Source organism: Gekko japonicus, unplaced genomic scaffold (genome assembly GCF_001447785.1).
Source record: "Gekko japonicus isolate JY-2015 unplaced genomic scaffold, Gekko_japonicus_V1.1 scaffold693, whole genome shotgun sequence".
NCBI classification, from domain to species: Eukaryota; Metazoa; Chordata; class Lepidosauria; order Squamata; family Gekkonidae; genus Gekko; species Gekko japonicus.
Window position 1 is genome coordinate 345,611 of NW_015173144.1, and position 27,182 is coordinate 372,792.

Here is a 27,182-nt window from a genome sequence, read left to right on the forward strand (position 1 = left end):
AGAGAGAGAGAGAGAGAGAGAGAGGAGAGGATAGGATATTTGAGGGACTATGAGAAACTCTTGGAAAGGAACAGGCTACACATCCCAGAGATGCAAGTATACTCCAATCCAGGGGACTGGCTTGATTAAAGACAGAACAGACTGTGAGATCCCTAGCCCGCATAAGCACAAGAGGCCTGAACTGTTCCATGTTCATTATTTTTAATATACCTTGACATTTGTAGAGTTCCAGGCAGTGCCTGGCCACCAGTGGGAGAGTTGCAGCCGGCAGCATCCTTGGAGAAAAATTAAAAAGAAAAATAAGACTTGGTCAACTTACAGTAAGTTCTTACTACAGAGTTCCTGGAGATTTCTAGTGCTACCTAGAAGTGAAAAGCGTAGCTCTAGGAATCACTGGAAACTCTATGGTAAAAACTTCCTGTAGGTAGACGAGACCTTATTTTCCTTTTTAATTTTTCTCCCACTGCCACTTCCACCAGTGGTAGGCAACAAAACCTGAATTTACTCACAGGAGGGGTGGGGTTTGATAGCCCTAAGTCTTATGTATGAACAAATAAGAGATTTGAACTCCCTAGATTCTTTAATTGAAGTATTTATTTTGAGATCCCTCTCTGAGTCTGAAGTTATACTGAACATCCAGGTTAAATCACATGAATCCGTGGTTTAGTTAAACTACGGTTAGCGTGATCGTCTGAACATAAACCAGTAATTACTTAGGCCAAAACCAGGTGTGTGGCTAGTTTATTAACCACACAACTAGTCTTAACTATTGTTGTGCAAGATACAAACACATCCTGGCTTGCTCTCTGGTGCCACACTTTTGCAATGCAGGATACTACCTGGGTTTTTGTGGGGGGGTCGGAGTGAAGGCAGTTAGGCTTGTATTAGATGTGGTAAACAAAGATCTAAATGATGATCTGTGAGCGGATGGCAATTCCTTTGCTTCTCTACATTACCTGTTCCAGCCCTCCATTGTGCCAAAAGTTAGAACTTGATCTCAAATGCATTTATGTCACTTTATCACTCACCACTTGATCATTCAACACTGAAGCCCCGCTTTGGTTTTCATTTTGGGAGAAATACACAGAGGGAAGAATTGGTGCTGCGAACTGTAACAATGTACTATTTTCACAACATTTAATTAATCTTGATTTATCTAAATACTAACAGTGAAGTTGGCAAAGTCTTTGGATTTTAATATTGTATTGATATTAATTGCTGATGTGTTTTGCATGTAGTGTTGGGATTTTATCTGCTTGTAAGCCGCCCTGAGCTGGCCTAGGCTGGGAGGGCGGGATAAAAATGTGGAAATAAATAAATAAATAATAAAGTAAATAAATAATAAAATAAATACTTAAATTCAGTAACGGGAGCTGTGAATGGGCAAGATAGATTTTTTTACAAATCTGAAAAGGGCACCAGGTTTGGGGTTTCTGTGTGGTACTGTGGCATGCTTGCACTGCCACAGTGCCACTTGTTCTGGCACCTCCCAAGACAGTTCACTTTCCCTGAGATTCTCTGGGAGAGTCTGATTGCTGGGTGCTGCCTGCTTCCCTGCCTTAAGCGTTGCTGGCTGGGTTTCCCCATTGGAAAAAATGGAGGTAATGGGGGTGACCTGTTTGGGTGCCCATAGAATTGGGCCCACTGGTCCAATTGCTTTGAGACATGGGTTTTTATGTGGGGAGAGGCTTTTGCTATAACCTTAGATCTTTTCGACATATCAGATCAGGTTCAGGTTCAATGTGCCAGAGTCCCAGGGCTATTTTTGGGCAGGAACGCACAGGAACGGAGTTCCGGCTGGCTTCAGAGTTGGCCAAGTCCACTACAGCCAAACCTCTGCATTCGTGGCTAACAGAGGGAAGGCCCGGAGAGCGATCCCCCCCGGCGACTCTGAGGCGGGGGGGCCGGGGGGGCTGGAAGGATTGGGGAGGCATTTAAATGCCTCCCCGTGCCTTCTGTGGTCTGTCCAAGGGCCAGCTTGGCCGGGCTCCCTGCAGCTGCAGGGCGCCTGGGCAAACCAAAGGAAGGCAGTTTAAACTGCCTTCCCTTTCCTTCAAGGGGGGAGCTTGCCCAGGCTCCCCGCAGCTGCAGGGCACCTGGGCAACCCAAGGAAAGGCATGGGGTGTGGCCTAATATGCTAATGTGTTTCTGCTGTTGGGTGTGACCTATTATGCTAATGAGTTCTGCTGGGCTTTTTCTACAAAAAAAAGCCCTGCAGAGTCCTATTCTTCAAGCCTGTTGAAATATCACTTTCCAAAACATGTGTGTTAACATTTGGCCAACACTACCACAGGATGATTTTATTAACTCGTAGTTTCATTTCAACATGCTCATGTTGCTAACATATGCTAGCCTACCATTTACTGCTCTATAATTAAAGAAGTCATATGAAAGAAATACCGAAGGCATAATCTTTTCCCCCCACTAAATACACTGTTTAAACATCACAACGGGAAATAAGCACTTCTTCGTAATAATACAACTTCCTTGCTTGGTTCTATTAATTAAAAGAAAATAGAACAGGTTAAATAAAATATAGAGTTGAACTAGTTAAGAAAGTATTTAGTGGTTCCCTAAGGATACAACATTATGCAAAACTTAGAATGTAAACCGTTATTTCCCACTAACAATAGGCTGCAACCAGCATAGCACTTCACCTTCCACAGACTGTGACTGAAATGCTGCTCATGGAGGTCTCTTGTCCCCAAAGTCTCCAGGTATTTTCCAACCCAGACTTGGTAATCCTATTCCACCCACAGAAACTCTGCTCTGGATCCAAGTCACTATTTAGTACTTCCCATGGTCTCGGATTTCATTGGATTGGGCAACCCATTGTTTTCACTTTCCATCTGTTCACTACTCCTGTCTATAAGTATAGGTGCTTTCATAGATTGAGTAATGACTGTAGCTACAGTTTGTCAGTTGAGAATCATCACACCATACCATAGTTTCAAAACACATTTCAAATCATTGTTTCCAGTTCTGGTTTCACAGCCATGATAATTATTTCCATTATAATTTGAAAAACAAAACAGCACTCCCAGGCACTTTATAAAATGATGAAATAGACAAACAATCCAAGGGTTTTAAAGCCCTATATGGTTTGGGACCAACATATCTGAAAGACTGCCTACTTTCTTATGAACCTACTTGAGCACTACAGTTGTCTTCTGAGGTACTGTTTCAGATCCCCACAACCTCTGAGATTAGGTCGGTGGCAACCTGGGGGAAGTCCTTTCTAGCAGTGGCCCCAAAACTCTGGAACTCTCTCCCCAGGGAGATCCATCTGTCCCCTTCTCTTCCATCTTCCACTAATGGGTGAAGACTTTTTGTTTCATTTGATGTTACATCAGTGATTCCTCCTTCTTGCCCAATGTTTTAATTCTTGTTTTCATGTTTTTGTATGTATTTTAGGTCTGGTTTTAATTGTTTTAATGATTCTGTTTTTATGGGGTTTATAATGGAATTTTATTATGCATGTTTTCATTCATTAACTGCCTGGGTGGCCCTTATAAGGGCAGAAATATAGGGTACAAAACTTGTAAAACCATAAAATAAAATAAGCATGTCAGTACAGAGAAATCTCCCAAGAAAATGGGAAAGCCACAAGACTAGACAAGTTATGCCAAACCACAAGTTCTATCGCAATGCTGACACTATGCACACCTTGGACACAGTCTTGTTTTATTCCCAACAGGATACAATAGTAGAAGACTGAATAAGGATAATGTCAGTGATCTATGCACCTAATTTTGAACATGGACACAAGGTGTGGATTTTAAAAAGTGCATATTGGGGCAAGGTACAGAAATGAAATTCCTCCCTGCAGGATCTGCAGATTAACTTTTCCATCAGACAATGGTCAGTACTAAATACCTTTTATTATTTCACATCAAAGTAATAATGCAATCTGCATTTTAATCTTTTCCAAAGGTCCAAAGAACAGTGAAGCAGTGTGTATACAACAATAAAAAGCACACAATAGTGAAAATGAAGAGAATTGGGGGGGTTGTGACTAATTAATGACAAAAGAAGACTATAGAATACAAGTGTGGACCATGAGCCTCGCACAGGGGATCCTATCTTCCCCCCACTTCCTCAATGGGCCCACTACAGCTCCAGGACTCCAGCACAGCCACCTGGCCTGGTGTGGATCCCTGGCTTTGCCACAGCTGCCACCAAACCTAGCATGCCTCTGGGACTCTGTCTCAGCCACTGTAGCTCCAGGGCTCTGTCAAAGTCACTGCCATGGCTCCCAGGCTCCATCACCACCACTGGACCCACTGCAACTTCTGGGCCCACCACTGGGCCCAGTGCAACTTCCGAGCTCCACTGGAACCAAGCAACAACCACGCAAGAGGTAGGTCTGTTCTTTGCACTTTGCACTTGTGCACAGAACTATCTTTTATCGGTGGGGGGGGGATTTAAACCCTGCCTCAGTGTATTTTTCTAAAGTGTGAGATTTTTCTGCAAACCTGGGGTCCAGTGTTCCCTCTAAGCTGAGCTGGTGTGAGCTAGCTCACAGTTTTTAAGGCTCAGGCTCACACATTTTTGTCTTAGCTCAGGAAAGATGGCTCCAGAGCAAACTGATTTATGCAGCAGCCAAATTGCTCGCTCACAACTTTAATGCCGGTAGCTCACAAAGCAGAATTTTTGCTCACAAGACTCCACATCTTAGAGGGAACATTGCTGGGGTCCCCCAAGTTTACAGGAAAATCTGTTTAGTGTCCATGTGGCCCTGATCCACAGATTTCGATATCCGCAGATGGGGGGCCCACACGTGTATGGGAGGGGGCTTGCTGGACTGGAGGACCATCCATAGGCTCCTTAGCTTTGTGTATAAGCCTTGGGTTATTTTCATCTTATAAGGGAGTCTCTGATTTATGTGCCATGCCAATAGAGATATCAGATTGCTTTCAGTGGCTTTATTTAGTCCTCTTTTGAGTTCAGCTGGAAGGGGATCAGTTTTATCATCGGTAACAAAATGAGGGAAGAGGCATTATTTCCGTATGCCAGATCACTGGTGCTGTAGTTGCTTCTTGCTGTTAATGTTAAATACAGTTTACAAATAAAGAAAGAGGACCTAAGCCGAAACAGTTGCAGCCTGATGTGAACTAAATTCTAGCTGGTGCCTCTTCAGCAAACCTATAACTAGCAGCTTTAACCCATTTCCAGAAGGCAATAAATGCTGGGTCCAGCTCTTAAAGAGGAGGTCAATTAGATACTTAATGATGAACCATGTCTTCAAATATATTCCTACTATTATTATCGTAGCAAAAAAATTAATTAACCAGGTTGTGAGGGCCATGAAGGCTAATGTAGAATGTAATTATTCCTGATCTTTAGACATGCACTTCACATAAAGAGATAGTCCTTATTCAGCTCACCAGGTACCTGGATTGTCAGTAGTTAATCACAGATAAGGAGAGGGATTTGTTGGTTCAGCCTCTTAAGTTTTAAGTACAGCACAAATTATTCCCACTCAAGGACAGTTTAAACAGTTGTCATTTTTCATCTTACTGCCCCTTTGTTTACTGTCAGGCTCACTCGTTTTCATAAAGTGAGGCCATGCAAGTTTGTTGATATTAAACTACACAGCATGAGCATTACTTGCTAGAGCTGGAAGGAAAAATTATCTGTGGAAATGACTTCTAGTGGCAATTAAAAGAAAACACACTTATGGGAAAGAATTCAACTTTCAATGTGCAATGGTACTATCACTCATGCAAACAGAAATCTAAATGCAAGAAGTAACAGCAAGGTCACGAAGAAGAGATTGGATTTATACCCCACCCTTCACTTGGGAGTCTCAGAGTGGCTTACAATCTTCTTTCCCTTTCCCTCCCCACAACAGACACCCTGTGAGGTAGGTGGGGCTGAGAGAGATCTTGAGAGAACAGCTCTGAGAGAACTGTGACTGACCCAAGGTCACACCGGCAGCTGGATGTGGAGGAGTGGGGAATCAAACCTGGTTCTTCCAGATTAGAGTCCACGCTCTTAACCAGTACACCAAACTGGCTCAACGAGGGCAGGGGGAGGGGGAGGAAGTAGCAAAATGAATAAGGAACCCCTTGAGCTACAATTAGGAAGATTTTTTTCCCCATCTACATTGCCGTGTGGATGGCAGTGGCTGGTGGCTACATGGAGACAAACCACACAATGGGTGGATGATCCACGCAGTAAACATATTCAGTTTACACAAAATAACTTATTGTGTGTAGCTAGTGATATACACTGGGAGTTTCAGGCAGCCTCCGTTGTACGAAATACCAATTCACTGAAAACATTTTGTTTCTTACTAAGAATATTTGCTGTTAGATTCAAACAAGTGGGAAACACGTGGGGGGGGGGGGGGGTCAAAAAACTGTTACCCCAGTATTTCCTCTTTCCCTTCCCTGAAAACCACCAAAGTCTGTCCCCTTTCCCTGCTTTCTTTTCTCCTGCCCATCCATAAGTACCCAAACGTAGCCTTCATTCCTTTCCTCCCCCAGCAGCATCTGCTGGGGAAAATTGTGTGGTTCCAGCCACTGACCCAGTTGCAAGATGCTAACCACTAGGCCAGGCCCAGTTGCATGGTGAAGAACCTGCAAGGACTTGCAGGGGGCACCTCAAATCCTACTATATCTTGCTCTCCACACTACTTCCTCTTTTCCTCCTAGCAAGCCCTTTAACCTTATTTTCCATGCTTCCTTTTCTCCTTCTCACCCACCTACCCACTATCTGCCACCCTTCAGCTATATTTATTATGTATTTACTTAATTTATACTCTACCTTTCTCTATAACGGGGACCCAAAGCAGCTTACAGAAATCTCCTCTTCTCCATTTTAGCTTCACAGTAACCCTGTGAGGGAGGTGTGGCAGACTGCACTTTTAAGAAGCTTAGACGTGCTGTACAAACAGCTGAAAGACTGTGAAAGGTTAATTCTTCACAGAAACAGAGAGCCTTGAGTGACAAGTTGCTCCAATCATTCTGATTGGTTAGCCTCAGCTGAGCGGAGAAAGACCTGAGAAATGCATGCTGAGGAGACAGTCAGATTTCTGCCTTGACTGAGTTGAGTCTGATTTCAGCCACAGCTGAGAACACTTTTACACAGATGGAATACCAGGGGAAAGTTGGCAAGAAAGTTTGGGAAGTTAGGCAAAGACCCTATTCAGGCTAGAAAAGACTCCTATTCATGCTAAAGAGAGAATAATTTTTCCCCCCTACCCAGTTAAAACAGAGAGATAGCTCTGAAGAGTGGAGGAATCACTGGTTGGATGTGGTTAGAAACTGCCTTGGGAAACCTTAAGGATCAGTAAAGCTCAAGAAGAGTACTGGTGAAAGAGTCTGGGTACTAGACAGAGTGTCCTAGCCTTCTGGAAAACCAAAAGAGTCAGTGAATACTCAAAGTGTATTGGAGTGTTTGAAAAACACTGAAACACACTAGGGTTGCCAGATCCCCTTGTCCCACGGGGGTTTCCCAATTGCGGGGGCTCTCTCCCGCCACCAGCCAGCTGGCCGGTAGGGGGAAGCCCTGCCCCCAAGAGCAACCACACAGCAACCCCTACTACAAGATTTAAAGGACCCTCCAGCTGGCCTTTTAAATCTTGCAGGAGGGGGGGAGTAAAAGAGTGGCCATGCGCACCTACTCTCCAGGTCACAAATTCGTGGCTTGGAAGGTAGGCACACGTGGCCTCCCCCCACCTCGTCCAAGTAGCATTTAAAGAGACTCTTTAAACGCTATTGGGAAGCGGCAGGGGTCGTGCGCCTGCCCTCCAAGCCGCAGTTTCGTAGCTTGGAAGGCAGGCACACATGGCCTCCCCCTTTTCCCAATAGCATTTAAAGAGACTCTTTAAACTAGCTCCATAACCATAAAGTAGGTGGCTCAGAAATTGGTGGAACCGGTAAGCAGTTAACAACTTCTGCCGCAAAGGGAAAAAATGCACCACAAGACCCCATTCTCAAATTCGAAACAACTGTGTGGGGGCTTCATCTGTACATAAATAACTCTGTACTAAAAGTAAAACAAGGCTTAATATAAATGGGGGAGGGGAACCCTGCATATTTCAAACAGACTATTTTCTTTATGTTACAGTCATTTTACTAGTCTTTAGATAAGAGGTGGCACCAAACTTGCTTAACATAAGAGCTACATAGAATAAACGTCAGATGTCTGAGAGCCACAAGACATGAACAAATATTACATACACGTTTTTATTGAAAAATATGCAAATTGGAATTTATTAACATTAAATGAGTGCCAAAAATAAAAACAAAAGGGGTAAAAACAGATATTGATAATGATGTTTATTTGCCCAGTGATATTTATTTGTTTGCTAATGATATTTATTTGTCTGAGAGAGAAAGAGAGAAAGAGAAAGAGGTGAAAAGAAAGAATGAAAAAGGTGGAAAGAAAGAGAAAGACAGAGAGAAGAAAGCAAATAGAAGGGGGGAGGAAGGAAGGGAGAATGAAAGAAAGGAAGGAAGGGAAAAGGAGAGACAAAGAGAAAGAAAGGTGGAAAGAGAGCAAATAGACGGGGAGGCAGGAAGAAAGGGAGAAAGAGAGACAGAAAGAAAGGTGAAAAGAAAGAAAGAGGTGGAAAGAAAGCAAATAGATGGGGGAGGGAGGGGGAAAGAGAGAGAAAGAGGTGGAAAGAAAGCAAGAAGGGAGGGAGGGACGAAGGGAGAAGTGGAAAGAAAGCAACTTTAAATATGTTCTCCAACCCACCCACCCCCACGCCAGCCAGCTTGGCTTGGATAAGGGATTTAAGGAGACAAATGCCTTCACCAAGCTGGCTGGCCTGGGGGTTGGGGGGCTTTGAAAGTGCATTCAAAGTTAAAGTTGCTTTCTTTCTCTGCTCCTCCCCACACCTCAAGCCTATCCAGGGAGGGGAATACCGGCTGGGGAAGGGAAGACCAAGTGAGGAGGCATGTCTCCCCTTCGCTTCCCCAGGTGCCTGCTGGGAGCTACACAATATGTGTGAAACAGCCACAGTTTGGCCACCCCTGCTTTAGATCAAGACTAATTATTCAAGGATTTCAAAGTAGTATCTCAGTCATTTGTTTCTATTACTGTTTTAAAAGGATCTAAACCTTTCTGCAAGCTAAGAAATGTACCAGCTGCATCAAGAGACTTCTGGCAACGGTCTTTACATAGGAACTGTAACGTTAACGTGGACGATCGTGGTGTGGCTTCAATCCAGAGCCCTAATAGTTTAAAATAATGCATTATTAGCCTGGAATTTTTTTAAAAAATTGCCTAAAAGCAACATGGGAGTATGTCAGTTACAATCAGGGCTCTTTTTGTAGAAAAAGCCCAGCAGGAACTCATTAGCATAATAGGCCACACCCAACAGCAGGAACTCATTAGCATATTGGGCCACACCCCTGACAGCACAGCTCATTACCACATTAGGCCACACCCCCATGTTACCAGAAGTGTGGTCATCCAGCCACTCCCACCTTTTGCTTGTTATTCTGTTTACCTTGTTTGTTGTCAAAACCCAGGGCCTTTTTTTGTAGCAGGGACTCCTTTGCATGTTAGGCCACACACCCCTAATGTAGCCAGTCCTAATGAGTTTCTGCTTTGCATGTGGCCTGTTATGCTAATGAGTTCCTGCTGGGTGTGGCCAACTTGGAAGCCAGCCGGAACTCCGTTCCTGTACGTCCCTGCCCAAAAACAGCCCTGGTTACAATAACAATTCAACTATCAGACTGGGTATGCATGCCCTTGAATGAGGGATGCCAGCCTCCAGGTGGAGCCTGGGGATCCCCAGGAATTGCACCTTACCTCTAGACTACAGAGATCAGTTCCATTTAGGGTTGCCAGACCCCTCAGGGGTGGCGGGGGTTCCCCTGCTTTTGGAGGCTTCAATCCACCATTGACCAGTTTGCCTGTGGGAGGAGCCCCACCTCCAAACAGCTCCCTTTTGCCCAATGTGCCCGGCATTGACAGTGCCAGGCATGTCTCACAAGGACGCTCTAGCATTTGGGTAAAAATTCTATGGTAACCGTAGAATTTCCCCCCAAAATGCTAGAACGTCAACCCCTCGCGATGTGCCTGGCACGATGATGTCATCTTTGGGTGACGTCATTGTGGCACACATGCTTCATACACATGTCAGAAGATCACAGGGAGCAGCCTGGAGCCCCCCGCTGGCAGCCGGTAATCACCTGGCAACCCTATGTCCCTTGGAGAAAATGGATGCTTTGATGGATGGACTCAATGGCATTGTATCCCACTGAGGTCCCTGTCCTCCCCAGGCTCCATCTCCAAATCTCCAGGAGTTCCCTAACCTGGATCTGGCCACCCTACCCCTCCATCCCATTGGTGGCCAGGGGGGAACCTGGGAACCCAACCTTTAACATGCCTAAAGTTGCTCTTTGATACGGCTATAGTATCTTTAAAGGTAAAGGTTCCCTTGCTCAAAAGCCAGTCGAATCCGACTCTAGGCTTGCGGTGCTCATCTGTGTTTCAAAGCCGAAGAGCCAGCGCTGTTCGAAGACGTTTCCGTGGTCATGTGACCAGCATGACTAAACACCAAGGCGCACGGAACGCTGTTACCTTCCCACTCAAGTGGTACCTATTTATCTACTTGCGATTTCTTGCTTTCGAACTGCTAGGTTGGCAGGAGCTGGACCTAGAGACAGGAGCTCACTCCGTCATGTGGCACACTCGGGTCTCGAACTGCTGAACTACCTACCTTCCACAGCCTGCAGTTCAGCGTCTTAACTACTTGAGCCACCGCAGCTTTAAAGGTATCCTAATTGTTTATCCCTTATATATATGTGCTTTCAAGTTATAATGTGATTCTCTACTTGCTTTCTTAGATGATACCATTCTCTACATTCTTATATGTGGGACTTTTCTATATGTCCTTAACAAACATTTGAATCAGCTCAAAGGTCAGTGAATCTGTCAAAAGTGCCTGCCTCTGTTTGATATCTGCTTCTGAAATCACATCCTGGTCACTATGTGCTTTCTTTTTGTAGCAGGAACTCCTTTGCATATTAGGCGACACACCTCTAATGTAGCCAATCCTCCAAGAGCTTACAGTAGCCCCTGTAAGAAGAGGTGTGTCGCCTAATATGCAAATGAGTTCCTGCTACAAAAAGAGCCCTGATGTTGCAAATAATTTCCTTTGGGGAAATGTTTAAAAAATTTCCTCCTCTTCACTTTTCAGTTCATGAAGTGCTTTAGGAAGTCAACTGCTGGTTATTTTTGGTGCCTCTTTTATATTTTCTGCTTCCTGCTTCTTTACAGAAAATGAATTTCAGTGTACTCTATTGCACTGATGATGAAGAAGAATAAAGAAGTTCAAGAACAAACAAAACACAACTGAATGTGGCAAGATGCCTAAACATTACCCACCCCAAGCCTCTCGGATCGGGCTGGTAATTAATTAAAATAAACAAGCTAAAGCTGGAAATGTCTTCAGTAATGCTAACCATTCTGCTTTACTGCAACCTCTCTGAGACTCATTTGCAAACCTGATGTGGCACTGGCCCAGCAGTTCCAACAGCAGCCAAAAAAAATTCTACAGAGGAGAAAGACTTAACCTGCCTGAAATATTTCAATGAGCTTTCTCAGTGCACACAAGAGAAGCAATCCACAAAAGTCTCTCACACTAAACAGTCTCTTAAACAACTGGATTGGCATGAAGTGACAAAAATGTTCTGCAGTGGCTAAGCGCCATAACAGCGGAAAAGATGTATATGGAATAGGGTGGATTGGAGGCAATTTAGCTGTTTCTAGGAAGAGGAACGACCACTTGATCTCATTGACATGCCTGTTAACCTTTGCTTGAAGAACAGAATAGAAGGCGATAAGCAAGGAATCAAACAGTTTTATGAATGAGCAGCAGAGAGAAGGAACCTAAACCACTTCCAGTGTGATCTTTGTACAACCTAAGGCCAATGGGAGCAAATTGGCTTTGGCCTTACTGGTGAGCAGAAGTAATCCTAATGCTAGCATGAAGAAATAACAACCAGGCAAATTATTGGCACCATTATTTCACCTTCCTAGACTACCAAAACCTTCCTGTAAAAAAACCCCCTCCCATATATCTCTATGTTAGAGAACATTTTAGAGTCCAAGGGGCCAAGGAGAAATCACTTATAAAAATACCCTGCAAATTCAAAACTAGCAGTTAAGCCAGGATAAATCCTTTTCTCTGACACAATTTTTACATTGGAGACTGTTCAAACACCTCATATCCCTCTGTAATGGTATCGTCCCAAGAGAAATACTGATCAAATACAGACTGATAAGACTGTAGGGCTGAACAAACTGCCCAGGACAGAAAATTCTTGATCTTGCACACCTTCGTAAGAGAACTTTAAACATAATACATAATTATTAAAGGGACAAAGGCATTAGATGGAATTCACTTGAATGTCCAACTATTTGAATGCCAGAAGTGTGAAAAACAACAACCTATGGGAGCAAAGCTGAGGCATGATTGCACACAGGAAGCATAATACAACCAAGAATTCCAAATGTTACTAGAATCTCCAGTGCTCCGTAAAGTCGGGGCCACATACCAGTGGCCATGGGGGGGGGGGGATGTTACCTCTCAGAGCCAACTACCACTGTGTCGTGAAAAATCTGGAGACAGATTACTGAATCCTAGACCGAAGGAGTAGTCACTACATCTTCATGTTTCCATAACAGTAACATACACCTTTGGGATACAAGCAGAGTGATGGTTTGATCCTAAACAGCAAACTGACTTGGTACAGGGCCAGAAATCCTATTTTGTCTCCTTTGGTGTAGTGGTTAAGTGTGCGGACTCTAATCTGGGAGAACCGGGTTTGATTCCCCACTCCTCCACTTGCACCTGCTGATGTGACCTTGGGGCAGTCACAAGCTCTGGCACAGCTGTCCTTGAAAAAGAGCAGTTTGTGTCAGAGTTCTCTCAGCCCCACCTACCTCCCAGGGTGTCTGTTGTGGGGAGGGGAAGGGAAAGGAGCTTGTAAGCCGCTCCAAGTGACTCCAAGTGAAGGGCGGGGTATAAAGCCAATCTCTTCTCTCTTCTCTTCTTCTTCTTCTTTTTAATATAGTGTTTGGTCCTGATCCAGTAACTGTCTTTGTATGTATGTACAAAGAAGGCAGTGCAGAAATAATTTTGGACATCTCTTTGGTCAAAAAACCAGGAACAGACTACAGGATCACTTGTCTTCCATTCTTCTCCTGTCCAGTACAAAGTGCCTCCACTGGTATTATGTAGGTTTAAGTGCTGCATGAGATTTATATTTCTCGTAATTAATAGTAACCACAGCAATGCTCCCTCTAAGCTGTGGAGTCTTGTGAGCAAAAATTCTACTTTGTGAGCTACTGGCATTAAAGTTGTGAGCGAGTGATTCGGCTACTGCGTAAATTAGTTTGCTCTGGAGCCATCCCTTCCTGAGCTAAGGCAAAAATGTGTGAGCTGGAGGCTAAAAAACTGTGAGCTAGCTCACACTAACTCAGCTTAGAGGGAACACTGGAAACCAGTATGTTTGCCAGCTCTGGGTTGGGAAATACCTGGATATTCTGGGGGGAATGCAGGGTTTGGGGAGAGCAAGGACCTCTGCAGAATATAATGCCATAGAATCCCCCCTCCAAAACAGCCAACTTCTCCAGGGGAACTGACCTTGGTCATCTGGAGATCAGTCATAATAGCAGGAGCTCTCCAGGTGCCACCTGGACGTAGGCAACCCTACTAACCGGGGGGGGGGGTTGGCCAAGATTTAAGAGCAAACCCTAGTTGGGTGAGGAAAATGTTAGACAGGAGGGGGATAATTCATACTAGAAAGGAAAGGGAAACGATATGACGTCACAGAGCCTATACTTTAGAGATTTACCAGCTCACTTTAATAGTATGGCTCACACACTGCATTGGAATCTGGTTTTGAGTTCTCTCTCACACCCTCCTAACAAAATCTATGGAATGTGCTTATTTGGAAGTGTCATCATGATTGCTGCCTGAATTTTGGAAGCATCTTCCAGTGGTGTGGTGGTAGACAGAAGCTATTTATGCCTCTGATACAAGGCAGGAAGCCAGTCCCCACCCTACTTTCAGATTAGATGTAATTATTTTTCAGAAATACTTCTGTCTCAGCCAACCTACTGGGTCTGTTGGTAATAACAATATAATCAAATAGACCTATGTTTAGTTTGCTATATTTGTTGTTGTTGTTATGAAAAACCTGAGGAAATAGTTACAACACCCTTGGATATAGGATTCTGCAATTTGTCTCCATAATGTTCACAGTTGCACTTTTTAAGGTGATTGTTTTACCTGTGATGATAACATTGCTATAGTCATGGTGACGTATATTAAAAAGAAAACAACAGCAAAAGCAATTAAAATATCGTACTTTTCACAAATCAATCTTCAATTATATTCAAAAGTATACTATGGATCTTGTTGAATGCTTTTCTCCCAAATCCCCTGAATTCACACACACACACACACACACACACACACACACACACACACACAACCTCGTGTCTCTGGCAGATAAACAGTAATCTGTTTTAAAGATAGCTCCCTAGAAAAGATTTGATGGCGGTATACCTACATGGAATCAGCAACAAATGTTTTCCATAATAATTGTCTCAATATAAAGCCAGGTCTCTCTTGGTTATAATAAAGCAATCCATAAACAACAACTGAATCACTTCTTTTCCTCTGTAGCAGGGAAGTTAAAATGTCTGTTTATCTTACAGTTAAATGGGAAGATTTAAAACTAATGTAGGCCTTTCAAACAAAACCTGTTTATTAAACAAAATACAGTCTCCACCAAAATTATTTTTCACAATTATTTAAAACAAAATGCAGAGAATCTTCCTTGAGCAGAAGTTTTACTAGGCTAGGGCGGTAAAAGTAATTTTATTTTAAAGCTTCACTTTCTCTAAATGGAATTTAAGAATAATCAGAAGAGAGCAATAAAACACACTGACCTGAATTTGCTGCTGCAGTAGATTGATTTTGTGCTGCTGTTGCAGAAGTTGCTGCTGTTGTCTTGCAATCTATTAGAAATAAATTTTCCATTAGATTAAAACAGTGATGTTGAGACTTCAATATTATTGAGTGAAAACAAATTCCAACTTATTTCTCATGATAATTTCAAAGATCTTTCTTCTTTGTTACCCTGAACCTCATTTGTCTAGGAGATAGTAAAAGAGTGGAAGAAGGTTTCAAATAACATTTACTATCCTATCTTTAAGAACTACAGAGGCAATTAAAACACAAAGGTGTAAAAGATGGTCATATATACATGTATTTAATTCTGAGTACTTTAAGCTACAATTGTCATCTTTATATTTGCAGGAGCATCCACATTTTCTGAATTAGCAAGGGAGGCTTCCCCGCTCCCCCTGGAGAAGCTACTGGTGAGAGAGCAGGATTTTTCAGTATCAACACTTTGGAAGTCGCCGCATAATGAACCAGATCTTACATGACCTTTATGCTTTTCCCCAGGGGTCGTTTCGTAGAAAAGGAGCTAGGGGAACTCATTAGCATAACTCATTAGCATATGCCACACCCCCTGGCATCACCGGAAGTGTGTCATAAGGCCACACACCCCTGACATCACCGGAAGTGTGTCATAAGGCCACACCCCCTGCCATCACCGGAAGTGTGTCATAAGGCCACACCCACCACTCAGTTAGTCTTAGTCTTAAAGGTTAGTCTTAAAGGTGCTATTTGTTAGTCTTAAAGGTGCTATTTGAACTCTTGGACTATTTTGCAGCAACAGACTAACACAGCTACCTCGGGGAAGCTCCTGGATGGGGCTGGGAGTCCTTGCGGAGGCCACGTGGAGTGGCCTCGGCCAGGCAGAGGGGGAGGACGCCATCTTACCCTCCTGCTTCTTCCTCCTTCTGCAACAGAATGAGGCTGGAAGAAGGGGGCGGGCGAAAGAAGGGGCGGGGCTTCATCATGTGCCCCGCCCCCCTGCACCTCACCCGGGGGAACTGCGATCCCCCGCGATCCCCCCCGAAATGACCTCTGCTTTTCCCACCATTTAATTAAAATTTAGCTGTTTAAAAAAGTATTCTCTTGGACTTGCTAGTTACTTACTGTTTATCTCAGCTACGTTGAGTTTATCTTGTATTTCTACAACGTTTTATACATTTTGAATAGGAAAATATTTTATACATATTTTAGAAATAATATTAACAATAGAAGTCATTTTAGCTTCATAAATGAAAGTTATATCTTTTCACTAAACAAAGATATTTAGACTACAATCCAAAGGAAACCTTTCTGGGAGTAAGCTCCAGGATTGCCAAATGTGAATCGGCCGGGAGCAGGGGGCTCCCGGCCAGCGTCCGTTGCGTGCGCCCGCGTCACCAGGAAGTGACGTCACACGCTGGGGGCAGAGCCACGCCACTTGAGGGGGAAACTCTTTGTTTTCCCCTCAAATGGCGTGGCCCCGCCCCCAGCGTGCGACGTCACTTCCTGGTGACGTGCACACGGGGGTGGGGTTTCCCCCGGGCCCCGATTCCGTGGGAGCGGGAATCGGGGCTTGAAAGCGGGGGGAAATCCACCCCCCGGGGGTATTTGGAAGCCCTAGTAAGCTCCAATGAATAACATGGAACTTATTTCTGAGTAGGGGCCGCAGTGGCTCAGAGGTTAAGACGCTGAGTTGCAGACTGGAAGGTCTGTAATTCGGCAGTTCGAGACCCTAGTGCCACGTGATGAAGTGAGCTCCCTTCTGCAGCCAACCTAGCAGTTCGAAAGGAAGAAATTGCAAGTAGATAAATAGGTACCGCTTTGGTGGGAAGGTAACAGCGTTCTGTGCACCTCGGCATTTAGTCATGCCAGCCACATGACTATGGAAACGTCTTCAGACAGCGCAGGCTCTTCGGCTTGGAAACAGAGATGAGCACCACCCCCTAGAGTCAGATTCGACTGGCTTTCGAGCAAGGGAAACTTTTACCTTTACCTATTTCTGAGTAGGCTGTCTTAGGACTGCTCCCTAAATGTACTTAACAGTACCTAATAGTATACTTAACAATAAACAGTTAACTATACACAGTGGCTGCGATCAGATGAGCTGTTTGATTCGACGTCATTGCTTCTCCCCTCCAAATTAAAAATGCTCATTCAGACGGTGACATCTGTCTCCCATTCCTCAGTTGTCAGAACCCCATTCTCACCCCCAACTTCCCCGACATCAGAGAGAGCATGACTTTTACAGATTGAACTGGTCTCACTGCGCATTTCTGATGTCTGAACTCTCTCTTGCAAAATCAAGCCATTTGGGAAATCAGATTGCACACTTCCGGGGGGTGGGGCTACAACCATAAGAACATAACATAAGAACATAAGAGATGCCAATGTTGGATCAGGCCAAAGGCCCATCCAGTCCAACACTCTGTATCACACAGTGGCCAGAAATACCAGTGCCAGTGGTGGTTGGTAGCCATTACCCTCAGCTTGCTGTCTGTTCGCTCTTAATTTATTATTTTCAACCCTTTTAAAGTTATTTGAGATTCTGAAAACATGCCTCCGAGGCAAGATAAGAAGGGGAAGCAGAAGGCAAAGCAAAAAATGAATAATATACCTTCTTTGACAGCGTTTTTTGCTCAAGCTGAAGCTGGAACCTCCTCCACAATGGACTCAGGAAATACTGATAAGGAAGGGATTACTCTTACAACAAACTTTCTTTTAGAAGCCTTGGCTAAACAACAACAAGAGTTAAGAATGGACATTGTGGAAATGCTAAAACCAGCATTCCATATGGATGAATTAGAAGAATAGTCTAAGCAAACTAAGCCAGCAGCTAACGCTTTAAAGAAGGTAAGAACATAAGAGCATAAGAGATGCCAATGTTGGATCAGGCCAAAGGCCCATTCAGTCCAACACTCTGTATCACACAGTGGCCAGAAATACCAGGTGCCATCAGGAGGTCCACCAGTGGGGCCAGGACATTAGAAGCCCTCCCACTGTTGACCCCCCCTCCCAAGCACCAAGATGACAGAGCATCACTTGCCCCAGAGCCCCTATCTATACCTTGTGGCTAATAGCCACTGATGGACCTTTGCTCCATATGCTTATCTAATTCCCTTTTGAAGCCGTCCATGCTTGTAGCCGCCACCACTTCCTGTGGCAGTGAATTCCATGTGTTAATCACTCTTTGGGTGAAGAAGTACTTCCTTTTATCCGTTCTAACCTGACCGCTCAGCAATTTCATGGAGTGCCCATGAGTTCTGAGTTCTTGTATTGTGAGAAGGGGCTATTGTCATGTAAATCTGCATGATGCTTACATTCCCCCCCCCAATGTATTCCAAGGAAGAGAGGCAAAGTGAAGAAGGCTGAGAGGGGGCCGCTGTCAAAATGGAGTGGTGGTTTGAATGAATGCTTTTGTGCATGCGTGAAAGAGGGGTTTTTTTTTTTTTTTAAGGATGCTGCCAAATCTGAATGGTCAACCACAGAGTAAGTGCACAGTGAGGTGGGTTACTGGTGGCATGTTTGGACAAACCTCTCTGGACCAAATAACACTGGATAAAATAGAGGCATGGCCAGACCACACCAAGCCTGTTGTCTGACCGCAGTCAGTGTTTCAGCTATACCTGTTTTCATACCAATTGTTTCATGAGACAATTTTAATTAAAACCTTGCTGCTGGAGGGGAAAGTTGGGGGTGGGTGGGGTTTAAGCTATATTACAAGAAAATCTCCAAGTAAAGTAGCTTTAATTACATATCAGAAATATATTGACACTAGCTCTCAACATACTAGGAACTCATAGCTCAAAAATATCATGTGCTCCATAAGCATATGTACATAGGTACAAGGCCTGGCTTCCTTTGCCAATAGAGTTTTCTATGCTACTGTCAGAAGAAAAATAGGCAAGAAGACAAATATACTTAACAACCACATTGCTATCCCTGTTGGAGAAGTATCATTTCATACTGCATGTAAGGAAATGAATCTTTGAATGCTCTAACAATTGTAAACCCCCCCCAAAAAAAAACCTCCCTGCACATCAGAAAAAAAAAAATCCCTGAGATTACTATGTATCTGTCTGTCTGTTTATCTGGATGGAGGAATGGATAGACGGATGACAGGCAGGCAGGCAGGCTTCAGAGACGCCATCTTCCACCCTGCTATGAAGTGGCAGAATGGTTCTTGTCATATCTATCCCTTAAATGAAGAACCACTGTGGAGGCCAAACTTAAGGTTCTGCTTTCCTTTAAAACTGTAATGGAAAACTTCTCCCCAGTTGGACTGTGGTTTCAACTCTTTGTGAAATATCTCGGTGTACGATTGTTTCTATGCTTTTAAAGTCCGTGTCCTTGAAATTTCAGCATTATGCTTATCACAAAGTATTACTGTTGCAAGCTATCTTGAAGGGCCAACTGGTTATGTTTTGGGGAAGAGCAATTTTGAAAATAAATAAAACACATCTCATGGAGGGAGTAAATCCATCCATACAAAGTGATGTCCACATGTAGTCCTGCCCAGGCATCATCTAGGTGGCTTGCACCCATATCCTGTGTAAGGATTAAGGAGAAGAAGAAGAGTTGGTTTTTATATTCCACTCTTCTCTACCTTATGGAGCTGCGGTGGCTCAAGTGGTTAAGACGCTGAACTGCAGGCTGTGGAAGGTCAATAGTTCAGCAGTTCGAGACCCGGGTGCCGCATGATGGAGTGAGCTCCCATCTCTAGTTCCAGCTCCTGCCAACCTAGCAGTTCGAAAGCAAGAAATTGCAAGTAGATAAATAGGTACCACTTGGGTGGGAAGGTAACAGCGTTCCGTGCGCCTCGGTGGTTAGTCATGCCGGCCACATGACCACGGAAACGTCTTCGGACAGTGCTGGCTCTTCGGCTTTGAAACGGAGATGAGCACCGCAACCCTAGAGTCGGATTCGACTGGCTTTCGAGCAAGGGAACCTTTACCTTTTACCTTCTCTACCTTATGGTGTCTCAAAGCGCCTTTTCCTTCCTCTCCCCTCAACAGGTACCTTGTGAGGTAGGTTGGGCTGAGAGAGTTCTGAGACAGCTGTGACTGGCCCACGGTCACCCATTAGTCTTCACATGGAGGAGTGGGGAATCAAACCCAGTTCTCCAGATTAGAGTCTGCCACTCTTAACCAATAAACCACACCGGCTCTCAGGTTAAGGCTTTGTATAGCTTGGGGAATGATTTTGTTAAAGTTCAATTTGCTAGCGCACAGCTCACTGCAGTTCTAAGTACAATATAGAAGCAAATTAATATTCATTTCCTTATGGAAACCAGTGAAGTACTACCATGGCATCTAATATTGATGGTGTTGTGATCGAAAAAGGCATCCAAAACACCACAGTGCAATTACCAGAGCACAGTCTCAATGTATAGGGCCTGACACCGCAAACGATGGTACAGAAGCACCATGTGGCTCAAATTCTGAATTTTATTTGCCAATTGGTTGAGCTACATGCTCGCTTCATTGAGCATGACAACCTAGTTTTAAGTGTCATTTAATTTTCATTTTGAAATATAATTACAAAGTGTTCACTGTAAGATATCACTCGTCTGCAAATGTGTCAAGATTAATTTGTGCTAGCTTATTCACAAGTGTCAATAGTTAATTACTGTGTCATCTCTGGATGGCTAAATGACATTCTAACTTCTGATTTTTTACAGTATTCCTTTATGTTATTTTCCATTAGGGACGAGTCCATATTCCTTACATGTGGGCAAATATTCAAGCACATAAAATACCAGACGTCACAACTCATTAAAATCAACAGAGCATACATTGCTGTATATACCCTATAAAACACATTGGAATGAAAAGATAATTCTAGTTATAACATCAGATTCCGAAAAAATGCACATTAATTTGGAACTAATGCCCAGGGAACTAACGGAATCTTTTGTTATTAAATTTTTTACAGTAGGCAAACTGGAATGTTGTTTATCTTTTAGCCCCTACAAAAAAGGGGGGTACTATTCTATTTTACTTTCCTCTGAATTGCAAATAGGGCAAATAGAGTGAACAAATAACTTTAACAAAGTTTATTGAGGGGCTGTTAACATCTTCTTATAAACCAGCAGGAGCAAAGCCTTACAGTTTGCTAGAGATGTCAGAATCTATGGACACAATCCATCAAATTCTGACAGAGATTTTGGAAGCACTACCTGGTTCAATGAACTAAAGGGGAAGAGGCAATACAACAAATATTGTGCATAGTGAACTAAATGCTTTTTATCATCCACCTCATAGCTGGGTAAATGTGGCTTTCAATGCAGCTTTGTCCCACAATTAATTCTAGAACACACAACTGCACGTTTTGAGACATGGACAATTTGAAACAGAGGTTCACTTTGAAATGCAATGCGGGTGCTTTTCAAGACATATTATATAAACTATTTATTATTTACTAGCATTTTAAAGAGATTGCAGCATTTTCTTCTTATATTTTCAATGGTAATTCCTATTATAAGGAGCTGTCTATGTTAAACTTGTATAGCGTATACAGGAAAAATATCTCTGGCTCAGTTCAGATATTGTGTAAAACTATGGTTTAATCAAACTAACTATAGTTGGTGTGATTGTCTGAACACAGGCCTCTCCTCTAACTGCTTAGATGGGGTCTGTCAAGCCAAGATAGGATCTAGTTGGTTTGTTAACCACGGCTAGTCACAACTATGGTTTTGTGTAATATCTCAGTGCAAACATCTTGATATAAACCCTACTTTTTTCTGGTTACAACCTCCCAGGTTACAGAGTAAAGGTAATAAAATCAGCATTTGCCATGGCATACCAGAATTTGTGCGATATTCCATGAGCTGAATCTGGTTTCACAAACTAACCATGGTTTTGCCTTATGAGTGAACCAAACCCCCCCCCCCCGCCCTCCCGATTCAATGACAAATAAATATCAGCACAGGGTGAGGCACAGAACTTATTAGAAATTTCCAGTTGCTGTGTTAGAAATAAACATTTTCACAAGTTGATTTTTTTTTTTTTGGTCACTTACTTGCTCTTGCTGTTGGCGAGCAAGGTCCATTTGCTGTCTTTGTTTTTCGATCTGTGACGCTGCCAGTTTTTTTTGCTCATCATGGGCAGCCAGTAGCTGCTCCCGTAAACTGATGAGCTGGGTGATCATGGTAGAGAGCTGTCGTTCTTTTTCCGCTAAGCTTTCAGGTGTACCTAAGTATGATTGGAAGATACAATAAATAGACATTTGTCTTACTGAAGAAAAGAAATGCCAGAGTTATTGTATTTTACAAAAACACACACACACACACAAAACAGCTTGAATATGTATTCTGTAAGGAAGATGTACCAAACTGATCCCGCTGAGGATTTTACAGTAACATTCCATACCTTTCAGGACACAGCAAACTGTGAAACAGAAGAGACAATTTCTATTTCCCTCCTGACAAGAGTAATTAATTATGTACTCAGCAATATCAAATCCCTCTTCCAACCCAGTGTAATGACTCCTTAATGGATTCCCAAATTCACAAATAGATTAACATAATTTTCCCTCCATTATACATTTTTAAACAAACAAAATATAAGACGGCCCCCCAAAAATCTGGCTTATTAAGGAAAACAACTTAATTATTGGTGCTAATTTCTCAGAGATCTCCAGTTTTCACATGAACTCAGTATGCAACAGAACATTACAAGACATGCCTCATTTTTGTTACTAAGAAACCATAGCTAAGTTGAGCCTTGATTAGGGGGGAAAGTGTGTTAAGTGAGCCTGTAACTACTGAAAGGGAGCTTTGCCTGAAAAAAGGTAATTTAAAGCTTCTTACTTAAAGAGATTGCAGCATTTTCTTCTTATATTTTCAATGGTAATTCCTATTATAAGGAGCTGTCTATGTTAAACTTGTATAGTGTATACAGGAAAAATATCTCTGGCTCAGTTCAGATATTGTGCAAAACTATGGTTTAATCAAACTAACTATAGTTGGTGTGATAGTCTGAACTCAGGCCACTCCTCTAACTGCTTAGATGGGGTCTGTCAAGCCAAGATAGGAAGGAGGCCCTGGCAATCGTGGCAGGTGTAAAAAAATTCCACAGTTACCTCTACACAAAATGGCTAGAGGTAGTCCTGGTCCCTTCCACTTCATCCCAAGCAGCAATCCATGCCTTACGGAGAATCTTTTGTACCCACGGAATCCCAACACCATGGTGTCGGACAACGGGACAGCTTTCACCTCAGGTGAGTTCCAAGACTTCATGAGCCATTATATCATCAGGCACACCCTTCCACCCTGCCACCAACAGAGCGGATGGTGAGGACCACCAACGATGCGCTGCCCTCAACGACCCTGGATGAAGACGATGCAGTTTCCAGAGCTGTTGGACCCAGAGACCGATTGAGGGGTACCCACACCCAGCGAACAGCCCACAGCCAGCGAAACCCCAGACGGACCAGTGAGTGCAACACCGGAAAAGGCACCAACAGACAGGCTCGAGGTCACACCGACACCGCCGCTGCCCCCAAGTCTTGCAGCTGTTGCGTCTGAACCAGAGCAAGTAGCCCTGACACCGCCGACAGAACCATGTTGCTCAAACCGCAAGCAACGCTGGCCGACTTACCTAAGGGACTTTGTGTGCTAGGGTGTTCTGAACCTTGGGGGGAGGGGTGTGGTGTACTGAGCCTAATCTCATCAGCCACAGCTTGGGGACACAGAACAATGGACTGCTAGGATCCTGGGATGGACCTATCACCCAGGAGTGCCTCTGTAAACAGCCTATTGTTGGGCATGGGTGTGTGACGGGTGTGCCATTTTTCGGGCTTATCAGCAGGGACCCAGCCCTGTCAGAGTTGTCCTTAGTTCCAAGCTGAAATCACAATAAAGCAGGAGCTGATCACCAACACATGTTGAACCCAGTATATTTCATTAAGCACACCAATTTCCAGGTAAGGCTGGTGATTCTCCCAGAATTATGATTGACTCCACACCACAGACATAATTTTCCTGGAGAAAATGGCAGGTTCAGAGGGTGGACTTTATGGCATCACATCCCTGTGGAGCTCCCTCTCCTCCCCAGACTCCACCCTCCTTAGGCTCCACGGCGCCCCCCCCCAAATTTCCCTACCCAGAGTTGGCAACCGTACTTTACATTCACTTAAACATATTCAAAATTAGTGGAAAACTCTGCACAAGTGGGCAGTCTCATTGCATTATTTACATATATTCCTTAACACATGTTACCTACAATCCAAAATAGTCCAACTCTGGAATTGAGATTTGAAAATGGAATGTATCAAAAACATTAATGGGCTCTAACAATTCTTTACCCAGATCCTTTGTGGCAGTTCTTTACCCAGATCCTTTGTGGCACAGACAAAGCTATTTCTGAATCCCTTTAGTTCCTCAGAAGCAACAAGGGTGTCACAACACAGAAAAACAGAGCCGTTTTCAACACAATAAATAAGAAGAAAAAGAAGAGGAGGAGGAGGAGGAAAAGGAGGAGGAGATTGGATTTATACCCCGCCCTTCACTACCCAAAGGTGTCGCAGAGCGGCTTACAAACTCCTTTCCCTTCCCCTCCCCACAACAGACACCCTGTGAGGTAGGTGGGGCTGAGAGAGCTCTTGACAGAAACTGCTCTTTTTCAACAGCTCTTATCAGAACTACGGCTTGCCCAAGGTCATCCAGCCAGGTGCAAGTGGAGGAGTGGGGAATCAAACCCGGTTCTCCCAGATTAGAGTCCGCGCACTTAACCACTACACCAAACTGGCAGGGCCTCCCGGGTCTCCCTGGTCCTACTACATAGTCAAACGTGCATGAAGGCTTTTGGACACAAAACAACAAGATGTAATGTCAAAAGTAAAGTAATTTACATATAATGCTATTAGGGGTCCCCCCCCCCTTGTATAATGTCAGTGTACTGCATACTTTCTGTTCAGGAAAATGTGTTTGGTTTACAGAGATTTCAAAAGAAAACCTAAAGAGGACAAGTTCTGTGCACAAGCCATGTGAGCATTTTCTTTCGCCCTCATAACTAGGGAGCGAGTGCCCAGAGGTTCAGACCAAGCCACTGCCCCTTTGGTTGTTCTGACCTCCTTGCATTAGGGATGGCAGGTCTACAGGTCTTTTCTATGCTTAGTTCGAAGGAGAACCTATCCTGCCCAACACATCAATTTGAAAGGAACTGCTCTCCCTTTGCACTGTATAGATATCAACAGTAATGAAAGCTGAAGCCAAAAGTAAGCCTTACAAAAATATGTTTTCCCCAAATGGTAGTTACACTTCTCTAATTTGAGGCCAGGGAGGTTATGTTGACACAATCCACTCAATCACCCCTATAATTGTTAATCACGTAACTATAGAAGTAACTGAGGCATGCAAAGAAACTGGCATAAAATAGATTATTTGAAATGAATTTGCTGATTCTCCACCTCTCTGAACTTTCATCCCAGAAACTTCAATATAAAAAGCAAATTGCATGCATTTACTACCCGCTACTTCCTTCCCCAGCCCACTCATAATGAGGAAGTCAGCCCTGGGGTAGCAATGCACAGTTCTAAGGATGGGATACAGGAGTGTAAGAAAACGGCCTTCTTTAGCTTGTATATATACTTCAATTTATTGTTAAAGCACTGAAATCAATATTTTAAGAAATAAAATTTACTTATTCCACTGTTTTAAGTAAGGAATTTTTCTTTAAAAAAAAAAATACTGGTTTCCATGGCACTGACCTTGAAGATAGGCTGGAATTTATTTATTTTTTAAAAAATGAACCTGTCTTTTCCACAAATACTTGACACACGAGGCAGATAACTGCAGGACAAAACAATAATAAAACCACTAAAAATCCAAAAATACAGCCTGAAGGTGAGGCAACCATTCCCTCCAAATAGAAGTCACCAGTTTATACCATTAATACATAATTTTATCAAATGCCTTCATACAAATTCTGATTTATATCCCCTCTGGATAGTTAATATGGCAGGTTCCTTTTTTTCACGTCCTCTGACAGGATGCTGCAGAGCTTGCTACAGAAAAAGACCATGAATGGGCTGTGACTTATCATAACTTTGAGCAGGAGGGGATCGTGAGAAGGAAACGCCATACTGAATAGATTTGCTGCACAGGTTCACAGAGGGAGATAATTTTCAACTGATGCAATGTAAGGCCATGTGGCACCTGCCTCTGCCAGGTGGCATTCATGTCCTAAGCTCCTGCAACTACAACTTTGGTCATTTGGTCACTAGCACTGGGACGGATCCAGTCAGCCACTACTCTTCTATGCTGTAAGGCAGGTATGTCCAACAGGTAGATCACGGTCTACCAGTAGATCACGGAGGGGTCAGAGGTAGATCACCAGCCCCACTTGGTCTCCTGGTTTGGTGTTTGGGTTTTTTTTGATGATTGTTTGGTGGTATTTCGCAGTTCTTTCTGGATCTTTGTCTCTCTGTTTTGTTTTTGCTTATTTTGCTTACCAGTAAATTACAAAAGGTGCATTATAAATTGGGGGGGCGGTGGAACCCAACTTTAGTGGGTCAAAATCTAATTTGAAACTAATTTGAAACTTTATTTTCATGGTGGTAGATCACCGGCACTTTTGGCCGGAAAAAAATAGATCACTACCTGTTCGAAGTTGGACATGCCTGCTGTAAGGTGAAACTACCACACATATGTGTGGGCAACTGACCACAGTAAATGGGATATACATCCAAATGTGCATCCCATAATTATGTGCACTACTGTGCTTTCAGTGGGATGAACAACTGACTGCACATTCCATTATAAGCAGTTCAGTGTCTATACATCCATTACCTTGGGATTTTTTAATAGATTTATGTTTGCACACCTGCCAACTGAGGATATCAACCCAAGTATCTAATGAAGAAGATTCTAACCCATGAAAGTTTATACAACAATAAATCTGTTCACAGTCTGGAATTTGTTTCTGGAGGCTGTTTACAACTTCTTCAAAGGCAAACATTTCTCTTCCTTCTTGTTAGTATACCGTTCTTAAAATGTTGTGTTTTCTTCACAGTATGGACTTATAACCAGCATCTGCAAGCTATGCAAGCTATGCAGAAAGAGAGATGTCTGATTATTCTGCTACATTTAACTGCAACTGCTCTTTTGGATGCATGATGAAACATCTGACAGAATTGTTTCTCCTTTTTTGAAACAGATACAAGCAATGTGAAACAGAACTCTTGAATTTAGAAATCTGGATGAACACTACTTTTTCAATTTTTTGTGAAAATTTAATTTTTAAAATTTTTAAATTAGAAT

The 27,182-nt window shown here is 43.3% G+C and overlaps 1 protein-coding gene across 8 annotated transcripts in view; it reads right to left on the bottom strand.

Annotated features, from left to right (window-relative positions):
- The window catches only part of SOX6 (SRY-box 6), a 678,959-nt gene that overhangs the window by 208,228 nt on the left and 443,549 nt on the right, over window positions 1–27,182 (bottom strand). For all 8 annotated transcript variants that reach the window (XM_015422310.1, XM_015422307.1, XM_015422305.1 and 5 more), the window contains 2 exons: window positions 21,941–22,113; window positions 14,929–14,997 (listed from right to left, as the gene is read on the bottom strand). In XM_015422310.1, the coding sequence (XP_015277796.1) occupies window positions 14,929–14,997; window positions 21,941–22,113 (242 nt within the window). The remainder of the gene's footprint in view (window positions 1–14,928; window positions 14,998–21,940; window positions 22,114–27,182) is intronic.